Source organism: Equus przewalskii, chromosome 14 (assembly GCF_037783145.1).
Source record: "Equus przewalskii isolate Varuska chromosome 14, EquPr2, whole genome shotgun sequence".
NCBI classification, from domain to species: domain Eukaryota; kingdom Metazoa; phylum Chordata; class Mammalia; order Perissodactyla; family Equidae; genus Equus; species Equus przewalskii.
The window spans coordinates 67,991,010-68,005,305 of NC_091844.1; the positions used below are offsets into that span (position 1 = coordinate 67,991,010).

Below are 14,296 nucleotides of genomic sequence, written 5' to 3' on the forward strand. Positions count from 1 at the left end.
ACCCTATTTGCAATATGTCTGTAAAAAATCTTTGCGTATGTCTGACCGCTGTTCAATTAAATAGTCCCATTTAATAGCAGTTCTCAGATTAGCTACATTTTGCTGTAATCATTCCCCCAAAAATAAAAATTTAAATTTAGTGATGTAGTATTGAAGCCTGGAAATAAACAGTAATTTTATATGGCTCCTCTGCAAACATGGGAGAAAATCTATTATCCCAATCATAATCTATTTTTTTCGTTTTCCCCTAAAAAAAAGACTTTTCCTCGGAGAAAGTCTTTCAACTTTTGAAAAGTCTTTCAAAACCTTTGGAGATAATTCTTTGGCATGACTTCTTCACTCTGTTGCAAACAGCTTTGAAATATTCATCATTCCTCAGACTATAAACAACGGTATTGCTTCTATTGTTAAAGACAAAGGGAAAATGTCTATAGTTTCATTTGGAAGCTCTTTAGAAAGAATTCCTGAAACAGTGGAATAGATACCTCTCTGGGCACCTGCCCAGCCCATGCTTACCTTGTGCTAAAACTGGCCTCTAGTAACCAGGTTGATAATACACGACCCAGAATTCCTGGCCGTTTGACTGAATCACAAGTGGACACCCAGCCCAAGCTGCCAATCAGACCCTCCCTCCCAGGAATTTAGGCTCAAAGACCTTAGACTGTCTCTGGTGGCCTTGAACTGAGTTACCACAGAGTGGGTTCAGGAAGCCATTTCTACTCTATGTGAGGAGAAACAGAAATCTGGAGAATATAGTGACAATAGAATACGCTGCAGGAGAAAGAGACAAACAAGGACACAGATGCTGACTGGCTATTATGGTGTCTACCATCCTTGCAGTCCCTGGTTCCAGCCCCTGTGAGGCCTGGCTATATTTCCTGCCCTTAGGCACCATGGAATTCATTTAATTCCTTATAAAGACAAACACACTCTTTAATTTATGTTTGTTCCAATGGGTTTCTTATAACCAAACAATCTCTGATTAAAATAAATTGTTAGTATGAAAAATAGAAATTTTAAACAAAAGATAATTTCATATTTGAAACGAATGTTAGCAAACCATTTGATTTACCAGCCACAGACTTGCTTGATATAACTTAAAATATTTCAATAATCTCTCTTTATAGTTACATAAATAGTGTTATTCAAAGAACTTGCAAAACTGAGAATACTTCAGAGTTCTGTCACTTCTATCATTGCTAGATCCACAGAATGAACATGGTTCATTCACTCCATAAACACTTATTGAGCCACTCTAAATGCCAGGTAATAAGCTAAAGATTGGAAATAAAATATAAGCAAAAGAGTCTCACTCCCTCCCCTATTAAATAGGGCACACAAAAACACAAACAGTAATTTCTTCAAGAGCTAAGCACTGTAGAGCGTGACGAGGGTGGCTATTTTTACAAATACGCATTTATATGAAGCTCACTGATCTTCCTCTCTGATTTTTGCTATAATTGGTCAATGTTTTTAGTGGCACCATCCTAGATATTAACATGTATTTTATCTAAATCAATCTTTATCACTGTAGATTGACTTTTCCAATCCTGTTTAAGTAAGTACTAGCTGTCTCTTCTACAATCGTGAAATTCAAGAACTTCTCTTTAATTCAGATATCCTTTGATATTTTCCATGAGAATCTTACACAGACTAGCAACTCTTTCACTGCTCAACAGTGTCTCTTCACATTAAAAGAGCTGAGGAAACAATAACGTCATTCCTAATGTACTGTAATCTTCTGGTCTTTTTTATTTCAGTTATTTAATTTTGGATGTGGGTAATTCTGTAGGCATCAATTCATGAATTCATGGGTAGAAATATGCCCTCTTCTTTGTCTTTCACTCTCATTCTCAGTAACTGCACAAAGTTTCCTTTATTCACAGATGAAACATTTATAGAACTGTTTTCTAACATATAAAATATTCTGAAATATAAAATTTAATTACACACTATTTTCATTTATCTGCTTCAAGAGGGCAGAGTAAAATATATAAATATAAAGACAAAATTGAAACAGACTCCAAATCTGCAAAGTACTATATATCCTTCCTGTTTTCTGAATTGTTAAGAGCAATGTTCCAATTACAAATTCTTTGTATAGTAAATAACTTCTAAAGACTGAATTTCTGTTGGCAAGGGACTGATACAGTAACAGAATGCCACATTCTTTATAACACTACACTTAACCAACAAAAATCTGAACACTGATTCATTAATTCACGCATGCATTCATTCCATTCCTTCAACAAATTTTCTTTTTTTTGAGGAAGAATAGCCCTGAGCTAACATCTGCTGCCAATCCTCCTCTTTTTTCTGAGGAAGACTGGCCCTGAGCTAACATCCATGCCCATCTTCCTCTACTTTATATGTGGGACACCTGCCACAGCATGGCTTGCCAAGCAGTGCCATGTCCGCACCCGGGATCTGAACCAGCGAACCCTGGGCTGCCGAAGCAGAACATGCGAACTTAACTGCTGTGCCACTGGCCGGTCCCTTTCAGCAAATATTTAGTTGAAAATCTTTACTATGCCAGAGACTCCATCTCTAACTTCACTGAGCTTAAAGTTATAAAATAAAATTACTTTAAACACCAAATACTTTGATTCAGCCTTGGTTAAAATTATAGTTTAAACCACGCACCACAAGTTTTCAATGGGATTTAATGAGAAACGTTAGATAAAGAAGTTGTTTACATAAACCATTATGAGATTGTAATGCATTGAGTTAGCAATTACTCTTTGCTTAGAAAGATAAAGGCAAAAGAGAATATTTATCTAGTAGTTACCATAGAATATAATTTAAATCTGTACTTATTCAGTTTCTTATTACCATAAGTTAGGTTTCACTCTAGGTCTGTTTCCTAAAGAGGGCAAAGAGCTTTTCTATTTGCTGTGATAGTTATTTTCCAAGGATTATTAAACTATGTAACCTTTCAATTATGTATATTTGTTTTAGAAAACTACATTTGTTAAAACATTTCTTGTAAAGAATTGTATTTGTTTAAAGACGAAATATTATGTTAGTTATAGGAGGTTGAACTCAATCACCAATCTTGTGATAATTAACCACGATAACCTTATTGATAGACCAAAGGTTATAAAACTTGACGGAGTAGAAACATGTAAAAGTCTTTGTCCTTGCAAGATTTTTTTTAAATAAAATAGAGTAAAAAAAAAAAAAAGAAGTGAGTCTAACATTAATTTTACAGCAATGCAAAATCTTGCTGTTCTCTAAGAGAGAAAAACAGATTCTTTACAAATTCCTAATTTGCCACAAAAGATTTATTCCTTTACAATAATTTCGTTGATACAGTAAATTATCTACTTCCATGAACTTTAAACCATGCAGAGTGAAGCTACACTAATTACTGAGGTTAATAAAATGTCAAAGTGCTGTACATTACTCCTACTATCAACACATCATGACTCAAGAGACTCCTCTTAGAAACATTTATTAAAAAACTGTAAACAGAATTATTTTTTTTTTTTTAGGAAGATTAGCCCTGAGCTAACACCCGCCGCCAATCCTCCTCTTTTTGCTGAAGAAGCCCGCCACAGCATGGCTTGATAAGTGGTCCGTAAGTCCGCACCCAGGATCCGAACCAGTGAACCCTGGGCTGCCAAAGTAGAGCACGTGAACTTAAATGCTGCGCCACCAGGCCGGCCCCTAAACAGAATCAATTTTGAAATAATTTTAAAATAAGTACAGTTAAAAAGAAAGAAACTTTAAATAATCATGGCCTAAACATTATACAAATTAAGAAAAATAAAATAGCCTTGCTATATAATCACTGATATGAACAAATTTATGTAGGCAGATTCGTAAAACACCAGGTCTAATAAAAATGGTTTAATTGATCTTGACTTGAGTTTTAACTATGTCTTTGTTTGTTTTTATTTTCTTTATGTAAATTTTTCAATTTTTACACTGTCAGAGAATAAGGACATGTTTCATAATTTATCTAATTTCATTTATTTTTGAGGATTCTATCGCATTTTCAACAGACATTAAAAGCAATTTCCATCTGGAAATTTAAAGACGTTTATAGTTTGGCCTCCATACTGAAGCACTGGGGTACCTCAAAGGGTACCAATCTAAGAGTTTTTCAGAAAATTTTTTAAAGCAAGAGGTGAAATGTTACCTTAAACACTATACTTTCCCAAAGCCCAGAAAGAATTTGTTCATAACATCACTTTGCTCTAGTCTGTTAAACCAAATCTTTCCCGGCTCTGCACTCCCTGTCATACCTTGGTTCCAACACTAAACTTAATCATATGACCTACACCCTTCAGAAAGCCGTCCTAAATAACGTCAAGAATTTCAGAAAGAAAGAAATAATAAAAACTCCTTCTTCCGATTCAATGAACTTTTGTAAATATAGTGTCCATAATCATTGCCTTTTCCTTTTATTTGGTTGAGGAATGCTTAAGGCTAGGATCTTGACTCAACTTAATGTGCAAGAGCTTCAGTATACAAAGTTCACTTATTATTCAATTATAGAGCATTCTATGGGCTAAATTAAGGCCCTAGTACATAATGATGATATCAAGCAATAGCTTGATAAGACATAATTAACTTACAATGTGAATATCAGTCCAAATACCCTAATCGCTAATGTTATAAGAGGATTCCCATGAAAATCTTATAGTAATGAGAAGATATAGGATATTAGTAAATGCTTACTAACATAAACTCATACAGCTCGAAAGATCCTTGTGAAGTCACATTATTTTTGGCTCAAGGCTGTGGACTGACCACACACATGTATTTCTTCTCTCTTCTAAGACCCACTCTTCCATTAAATGATAGTGAAGAAACAGAAAGATAAAAATCCAAAACAACAGGAGAGTAAAGAGGAAGGAAAGAGAGTAGCAACCAGGAGATGAGACATTTCAACAAATTCCTAGAAGGCAGCTGCAGGTGGAACAGTAATACTCAATGAGACAGGGCAAAGAAAGCTTTGGCTGCAATAAAGTGAAAAAGAGGCTACTGATGAGGAGGAAGCCATCTGTCCTGGTAAAGTCATAAAAACTTGCAGTCATCTAGTGTACAGAGACGCAAGAAGGAGACACAGAGATAAGAACAGGGAGTTTTAACTAAAAGCTCCATGGGGACTAATCTATATACCCATCCCCCTAAAATGGCATGGTGGCCAGATATATATCCCCAAGAAAAACATACAGAGGATTTTCTAAAGAAATAGAACAACCTATTTGAGGAAGAGCTAGAACAGTTGAACTCCAAAATAAGACACACAGAGGTTCCTCATACTAATAGCTGGCCCACCAGTAACCCACACACTCAATAAGCCCTGATGACCTATACAGAAGACCCAACAAGAGATTTTTTGGGGTGGGTTGTTTTTTTGGTCTTTTTTTTTTGTGAGGAAGAGTGGCCCTGAGCTAACATCTGTGCCAATCTTCCTCTATTCTGTATGTGGGATGCTGCCACAGCACAGCTTGATGAGCAGTGCATAGGTCCAGACCCAGGATCTGAACCCATGAACCCCAGGCCACCGAAGCAGAGTGTGCAAACTTAACCACTACACCACTGGGCCAGCCCACCAAATCAGAGTTTTATTGTCTGTCTTAACATAAATGGACAACCAAAAACCACCTTTTACTTAATGCATGGCTATAGAATAACAGAGGGGGGGGAAAAAAGAGGATAAACAAAAACACAACCCCTGGGGAAAATTTAAAATAATTCGGAAAACAGAAGAAAATTTTTTAAAAAAACTCTATATCCTTTTAAAGCTTTTAAGATATTGTACTTGAAAAATAAGAACAAGATGTTGTGAAACAGAGAGCAAGAGCAAGAAAGAGCTCTTAGAAATTAAGATATGTAATTATGACTGTGGTAATAAAAAATTAGTAGAAGGGCAACAGGAAAGGTGGAAGGGGGGAGGGAGGAGAGGAATCTGAGCAAGTTATTCGAGACAGTATTCCAGCAAGATAAAGGGATACCTGTTTACCAAGACATACTTCTACAAAACAGAATTTTCAATACATAGATTCTAAAAACCAAGGTCAAATCCAAGAAAATAACAAAGGTAAATTCCATAGTGATAACCAGGAAGGGGCAGGCCTGCAGAGCAATCATTCAAGCAATTCGTTTTAGAAGACAATCACAGATTTAGAACAGACAATAAGTTATCAATCCAAAGGAAATAATAGAAGACAAAAGTTGGGAGGTGAAGGAGCTCATCTTATAAATTAAGAAGCCAAAAGACACTATCCAATAGTTTCTTAATGGGAAACTAAATCGAAGCATAAAGGGTTCATCATCATTGCATAGAGATTGTGCTTAAGTAATCACAGTGCTAATGGTGTGCCAGGGACTTACTAAGAATTTTTAGGGACTGCTCATTTGACTGTACAATACAATGCCTAAAGTGATCTTATAACAATTTTAAAGGTACAGGGTAACCAACACAGGAACCAACAGCAGTGAAATAACTGCATTACAGAAGAGGAGAGAAAGACAGAGGGTGCAGTGAAAACAGGCTGATGCCTCATGAATCTGAGCAGGAAGTCAAAAGATAATAATATCTAAAATTGATAAGTCAAGAAACAGAGGCATGAGCATATTATTTAGATATATGGAGATCATCCCCAGAGAACTAAACACTAAAACAATTTAAAAAAATTTTAAGTGATTCCCTTGGGAAACAGGACTAGGACTGGGGAGAAATGGGACAAAGAACTACTACTTTCATACATAAAAAAATCTCTGAACTATTTATATACTTAACCATGTGAATGATTAACTTTGATATTTCTTTTAAATTTAGTTAATTTTTTTTCAAAAAAGCAGTAATCTAATCTATCCTACTACCCTCAGGCAGCTGAAATTCTTCTCTATTTTAATGGTTTCCAGAGAATGACCTAATAATTCAAGGTTAACAAGTTAGCATGTCACAAATTTTCACTCCATGTTGCATATGGTAATCTAATATAAAGTGATTCTACAGAATAATAAGATGTGGCCCCACCTGGCCTACAATGATAAAACACAGTCTATGGTCTGAAAGGCACTGTTGACTCATCTGTCCCATCTTTAACATCTATGTTCTTTTTCTTCTTTTTAAGAATAGAGATATTTTAATAGCCTGTTCACCACAAGTATAGGTTCAAGAAAGAAAATTCCCGATGAGATTATTGATACTAACCAATCAAAGCTATCATCATTTCCACACTAAGCTAGAGCTTCAGTACAGGTATAATGGCAGAGAAGGCCTGATGCAGCCTAGACAAAGGCTATAGATGGTGGACTAAACACAACACTAGGTCTTGCATACTATTCATGAAGATCACAAACCAGCGGTCCAAGAGCTCAATTTGAGGCAGCCCACAAACACATTTGGTTTGGCCTGCATAATGGTGGCCCACACTACGTTTTTAATTTTTAAAAAGTGGCCAACATCTAAAACTGACAGATTCATATAAAAGTTCAGATTTCCATCTTCTCTCAATAAATCAATAGAGGCAGTCCCCTGGAGACAGGGTAGGTGTGCCTCAACTTGGCACATCTAGCCCGCTTCCCTCATTTATGTTACTGGTCTGGCCCCTGCAGCCATTTACATTTCTGATCCTTGCTATAAGAGAGATAACAGGTTGACACTCCTAACCTGTGCCAAGAGTCTTTGAGGTAGGACTCTCATACTCAGTGGCAGTCAGGAGTACATCAGTGACAATGGTGCTTGGCAACAGTGGTTCCAGAAGGGGGTTATCAGTAGTCATGGACAGCGGCCATTCTTACCTAAACAATGTTTCTAAATGGTCAGGTATTTTAAAGCAATGGACTCTCTTTATTGAGGTATTACCTAAGATCTCCCTATGGAGAAAAAAATATATAAGAATTACTGCACAGGCCTAAAAATTAAGAATTTCTGTGTATGTCTATTTGACCACAATTTATTTCTTGCCAACTGCCTTACTTTGACTAGACCTAGGATTGAAAGACATATTTTTTAAAAAAGGTAAATCCTAGTGATCAAAGTATCCTAGGAGATAACACTTAACAGCCAGAAACAAAAACTAAAGCACAAAGTCCAATAAGTAGCACTGTAATCTACATTTTCAGTAAAATAGTCATCATTTACTTACATTTTAATGTCTCTCCAGCATATGGTATGTGCAGTTTAAATCGGTCACAGTTGGGTCCAGGAGTCAATGACGTGCAGCTTTAAAAAGAGAGAAGAAAAGATTTTCTTTACCCCCCAAATATTTATGATATTTAATAAAGTAAATTAAAAGTGATCCTTATAGATAAAAGATTAAAACACTGGCTTATAGAACAAAATAAAAGCCCTTAAAGGGCATGGAGGCCAAGACAATAAGACTTGCCCTAAAACAAATAATTCATTTGTCTCACAACAAAACTTACATGCCTTCTAACAACAAACACCAGCACTGCTTCAACTACTTCTCTCAAAGAAGGGCATCGCGATTTTCAAAACAGGTATATCATTCAAAACAGGTCTGTAGTCTCTGATGCCAAGAATTGTAAAAGAAGAGTAGTTTTATGGTCATATTTTAAATATAGACTCTTAGCTTTCACTCAGTTAGTACTAAAAAGAGCCCACTTTGGGCCTTTTTCTGGTACCAGACGATTTTCTCTCTTTCCATGTAGGTAAGCCGCTTCCTCTAGATTTGGCACCTAGTAACTTACATCTGCAGGAGAGCACAAGGCACTGCACTCAGTTTCAGATAAAATGCAAATTTAAAAGGGAGGGTGAGTTAGTCACTCAGGTCTCAACAGCTTGTTGGGTTTTTTTTAATCTATTACTTCACCAAGTTATACATGTTCTTTGTTCTTTACACAGATTTACTTTACGATGTATCTTTCATGATCTTACAAGTCATAACTTCAACTGCATAACAGCAGTATTGGCTTCACAAATTAATAAAATATTAATATGAAGTCAAATGAGTAAGTTATATGTCTTAATTTAGTTTTAAAAAATGAGGTTTTTAATTCATAAAGTAAACAAGGAGGCTAATTTTCTTTCATAATTCCAAAAGCGGCTCTGAAGCATTTCTGAAAAAGAACCTACGAAAGTAGTTTAATGGATGGAAGCACTGCTGGAATAAACATACAGCTTCCCTGGGTGACCTCTGAAGGTCAATAGCCATTCGAAAATAAATCTGAGAACTGTGGGCTCCAAAAAACAAACTCAGACTTCATATTAGATTTACTATTGCTTTTTCCCAAAACTATTTGAATGTAAAGAGAAAAGAACCAGAAAGAAACTTTAACTCAGACGTATTTAACATAAATCACTAGGTTGATGATTCTTCTTTTTCTTTAGGGGCCAACAAAAACATCAGTTGATAAACTAAAAAACAAAGTCCTGGCAGTAACTGCATCGTAACCTATTTTAATTTTTCACAGGTTTTAAGAAAACATTCTCCTTTACCTTTCAAAACAAAAAATTCTTCAAGACACATTTTATTAAAGGTACTAAAATATTTCCCTTATAGTATAATCTTTTCTAGCCCACAGCACAGTGAAAACACTTATGGAAACACACAAATTACGGCATTACAAAACATAAAGCATAATCTAATGACAGTAATGACCCTACAAAGAACACTAAGAATTTTTTCTCTTACGTTATATTTAACCAATAATGCTTTAAAATGATTTTTTTTAAAAACTATTCACTTGATTGTGTCTTTTGGGGCTTAAAGATCAAATAATCTATGCATATAGCTTAATGACTGAAGTTATCAATTGTACAGGAAATCCTCAAGATTAATCAGATTCTAGTTTGTGTGAATAAGTAACTCGGCCTTCTTCAATGTGAAATTAGTTCTGAATTGTTACATTCACTGTTGAGCCATATTTTGCATTATCTACTTTATGCTTTAACCAGAACTCGAAAAGACTTTTTGCGCTCTGCCCCTTCACGTTCCTCCCTTACAAGTACAGCTGGTTCCAGCCACCTTAGGATGTTAAAAAGTACATTTCTCCATCTGAGTGATTCATTCACTGATTTTTTTCACTTAGATAAGATTTATTGAGCATTGTTCTAGCATTAGGAATACAGGGTGGACAAGAAAGACAAGACCTACAGTCTCATGGAGCTTCAATTCTGGCAAGGAAGAAGAAATGATAAACAAGAGACAAATATATAAAGATGGTTTAAGATCGCTAAAAGTTATAAAGAAAATTAAATGGCGTGCTGCACTAAAACAGGAGCTACATTACACCGGAAGACTGGGGAAGACCTCTGGAGGAGGTGAAACCCGAAGCCTGAATAACACGATGGGGCCAACCAGGCACAGTTCTGGGGAAGAGCATTCCAGGCAGAGGAAACAGCTGGTGCAAAGGCGTGAAGGCAGGAACAAGTCTGATATATCTGGGCAAAACAGCTACAGCAGAGTGAATGAGGAAGAGAACAGCAAAAGATTAGGACAAGGGGGAAGCAAGGGACAGATCACGTGGAGCCTGTAGGTGGTGGCAATTAATTCAGGTTTTATTCCAAGCACAAAGGAAGGATTTAAGAAGAGTAATATTATCTGGTTCTATGCTTTTAAAAGATCACCCTGTCTACTCTATGGAAAGAGAGACTGCAAAGTGGTAAAACGGAAACAGGGAGCCCAGATAGGAATCCATTTCAGGCAAGAAAGATGATGGATACTTGGACTGGGGGAGCAGCAGTGGCGATGGTGACAAATGCATTTACTGGATAGGGATGACTCGCAGAAGAGCAAGACTAGGGAGAAGGGAAATCAAGAGTGTAAAGTGTGAGAGGCACCCAAATCTTATACGGAAACACAGCCAGATTAATGGGTGGGCTTGCCAATCTATAAGGGCCACTAAAACATCACAGAAAAGATAGAGGAAAAGTTTACCAAAATTTACCTTAGAGAAAGTATGTTGTTGGAAAGATCACTTACATGGAGTGGGGAAGTGGGGGGAGGTAACACTCCCCAAAGAGCATGCCCACATTAAAATGGCTACTCTCCAATTAACCGCAGGGCTTCTGTTTTGCAATATACAAACTCGGGGCCAGGAGCTGGACTGTTCAAGGCAACAGAGGAAAGGCTAAGCAGCCATCAGCAAGTCTCTCTCCTATACAGCACTGCTTCTCCTTCAGTGAAATGCTGAGCAAATTATTTAAAACATCTGTCATGTTCTATCTTCTGTATTACCTAGGATAAACAGATTTATGGGAAACAAGCCAATGTCGTGTTACCTAAAGGTTCTTTTAAGATTAAACTAAAATGTGCCCCCTTCTTAAATTTCCTCCGTCTAAAATTGGTTTTGGTCACATTATTTAATTTACAGTGAAATTTCAAGTCACATCTGTAAAGGAGAATATTAGTTTTTCTGTTAATCCAAAAAGGGCATGGGTTAAAAAGAATGAAAAATACATACGAATAGTATGATTCCACTTAAGGAAAACATCTGTGTGTGTGTGTGTGTGTGTCTATGTACATAAATAGATTTCAAAAAGGAGAGTCACCAAAATGCAGCAAGATTTTGAGTGATTTTTACCTTTCTTCAATTACCTCTCAGCATTGTTTTGATTTTTATAATAAACATGAAGTATTTTACAATTACATAAATATTTTAAGGCTAAATACATCCTTTTTATATCTGACTAAAGAAACTTGGCTATGATGGCTTGATTTATCTTTTTCTTCTAAAGTGCTTTACTCCTTTTCAGAAGGAAAGAATGCAGAGTGATTTACTGAGGAACAGTCTTCAAGCAAAGCATATAAAACTCTTTATATTGTGGTATCACAAAACTTCACATTTCTAACATTTACTATCTCTCAAAGTTTCTTTGTGTCAGAATTTGGGAGTGGCTCAGCTGGGCGCTTCTTGGGTGAGGGCTCCCACCAAGTTGAAATCACAAGTCAGCAACAGATAACTAATGTAGTAGGAAAGTTCGCTCATCTAGAAAGACATTTCCTTAACCAAAAATGAAAAACCTACTAAATAAAAAGCTACAGTCTTGATTAAAATTATATTTAACAGTAATTTGTCCTAACACATACTTAGATCTAAGGTTTAAAAAACCCACATTCCAAACTGAATATCTTTTAATAATAAACTAATTTTAAATGACTTGAAAATTGCTGACAATTCAAATGTAATTTCAAATCTGTCCCTCAACTGTACTTCCTGAATGCTTGCTATATTTCAGGCACTGTGCTAGGTAACGGGAACACAGCAGCAACAAGACCAAAAGACATATCCCAGCATCATAACATAAAAAGAGTTTGGGGATGAAGAACTATGCTCTAAAATATATCTTTTACTAAATTCTGATTATCTCAATATACTAGGAATGCACTATTTTAAAACTTAACACTTGGGAGAACAAAGGAAGATAAACTATCACATCTGCAAATTATGCAAGTGGGAATTCTTGATGGCATCAATCAGGTAGTTTACTCTAGTACTTTATCACCGAAATTGCAGCTAACCATTACTACAGTAAAATGCTAAGCACAATGACCTTCATATACTCTCATCCCTACAATCTCCTATTTTACATCTAATCACATGGTTCCCAATATTATTATTTACCTGTTTTCTAATTGTGGTTTGTTTTCCCAACCAGATCCTAAGATTCTCCATGCCAAGACTGTTTTATAGTTTTTTAAACGTCCCAGTTCAGCATCTACCGCAGTGCTAAGCATCCAGCACTGATAAAATTTTAGCATATACTTATAACCATAAACTAAACTAAAAAATTGTCATTTGACAGATGATGATGGTGAAGGCCAGAGGGTCTCACAGGCACTCAGTGGGAGCACTGGCATCAGAACCCACTTTCAAGGCACTCTGGCCACATCTCAGTCTCCCTGATGTAGGCACCTTTCAATCATCTTCAAAACTCCAGCATCTAGCATTGGTGTCCAGGGTGAGGATACTTCAACAACTATGTATAGAGATAAAGTTTTGCTGAACGAGCAAATAAACCTTGACTCCCAGGCCTGTGCACTTTTTGTGACAAAAACTGATGATTTAGCTGGAATTGGGAAGACGCTCTCCTCCTTACCTCTGAGAAAGACAAAAATGTGATTATTTGTGGAAGGTCCTCCCTTTGAAGAACTGTACATGTGACCCAGAATTTACATTTAAAGACATCACCTAAAATTACTCTATTTTCACAATAAATAATAACAGCAAGAGCTAACATTTGTTGAGCATTTACTACGTGGCAGATTCTAAATTCTTTAATTAAACTATTTAAACCCACAGCAACCTTCAGAGATGCATGCTATTATTACCTCCATTTTATAGATGAGGAAACAGAGGCACAGAGAAGCAATGTATCCTGCTAGTTGGTGACAGAGCTGGGATTCAAACCCAGGATGTCTGGCTCCATGGCCCATTTGCTTAACTACCACACTAAATCATCTCTCAATAATTAAAGAGGAAACCATCAGAATCAGTGAAAAATGTGAATTATAAACTTTTTCAACAAATGCTATTTTATTAAGTACCTATAATAACAAAAAGTAAAAGCTGACAAAACACTGCCAAAAAGAGTGTTCTACCACATGTGCTTTAGTGAAAAGAAAACGATTTATCAGTAATAACAAAAGAACTGTTTACATGTAAGTCAATGATGCAAATGAGGGAACAGGACCTCATAACTTGCTTAAACAGGCTCTACAATGTTGACACTTTTAATTTATTTAGCAAACTCTTTAAATAAATAGCGAAAGGTAAATTGGATGTGAATCCTCTTTAAATTAGTACTTGTGCCTAGTTATTGAGATCTGAATTAAATTATTAAAGTATCACTATAAAGAGGAAAAGTTGGCAATTTCACTACACTTTATATGATTTTAGTGACAGCTAAGAATCTGAATTAACAAAGTTATACAAAGATATGCTACAATCTTTAAGACATTAGCATCTCTTAAACAATGCAAAATACATGCTTTCTAACTTAATGTTAAACCTATTATTTCATATACTTTCTGGAAAAAATAATGATTTAAACCATTTCTACTCTTCATGCCACCTAAAAAGAACAAAGTAGATGAGTCCAGGGTTCCTTCCCCAAGTCTACGTCAGCTTCCTTTAACCTGACTGTTAATTTACCATTTGGCATGTTCTCCTACATAGCTTCCTGTTTTCTTGATAATGACGTTTGTGCTTAACTAACAATATTCAACATTAGCTGAGAAGGAAGTCTTCAGCTTTGGCAACCTAAAATAACAGGTGACTATGTAATAAAATAGGCTCAAAGACCAATAAATGCCTGTTAAATAACTATTAAGCCACAAATTAGAGTGAATTATTGTTAGCTAATATT

General features: G+C 35.9%; 1 protein-coding gene across 2 annotated transcripts in view; it reads right to left on the minus strand.

The window, feature by feature from the left end:
• BABAM2 (BRISC and BRCA1 A complex member 2) overlaps positions 1 to 14,296 on the minus strand; it is a 420,511-nt gene that overhangs the window by 370,211 nt on the left and 36,004 nt on the right. For both annotated transcript variants that reach the window (XM_070572970.1, XM_070572969.1), the window contains exon 3: positions 8,112 to 8,188. In XM_070572970.1, the coding sequence (XP_070429071.1) occupies positions 8,112 to 8,188 (77 nt within the window). The remainder of the gene's footprint in view (positions 1 to 8,111; positions 8,189 to 14,296) is intronic.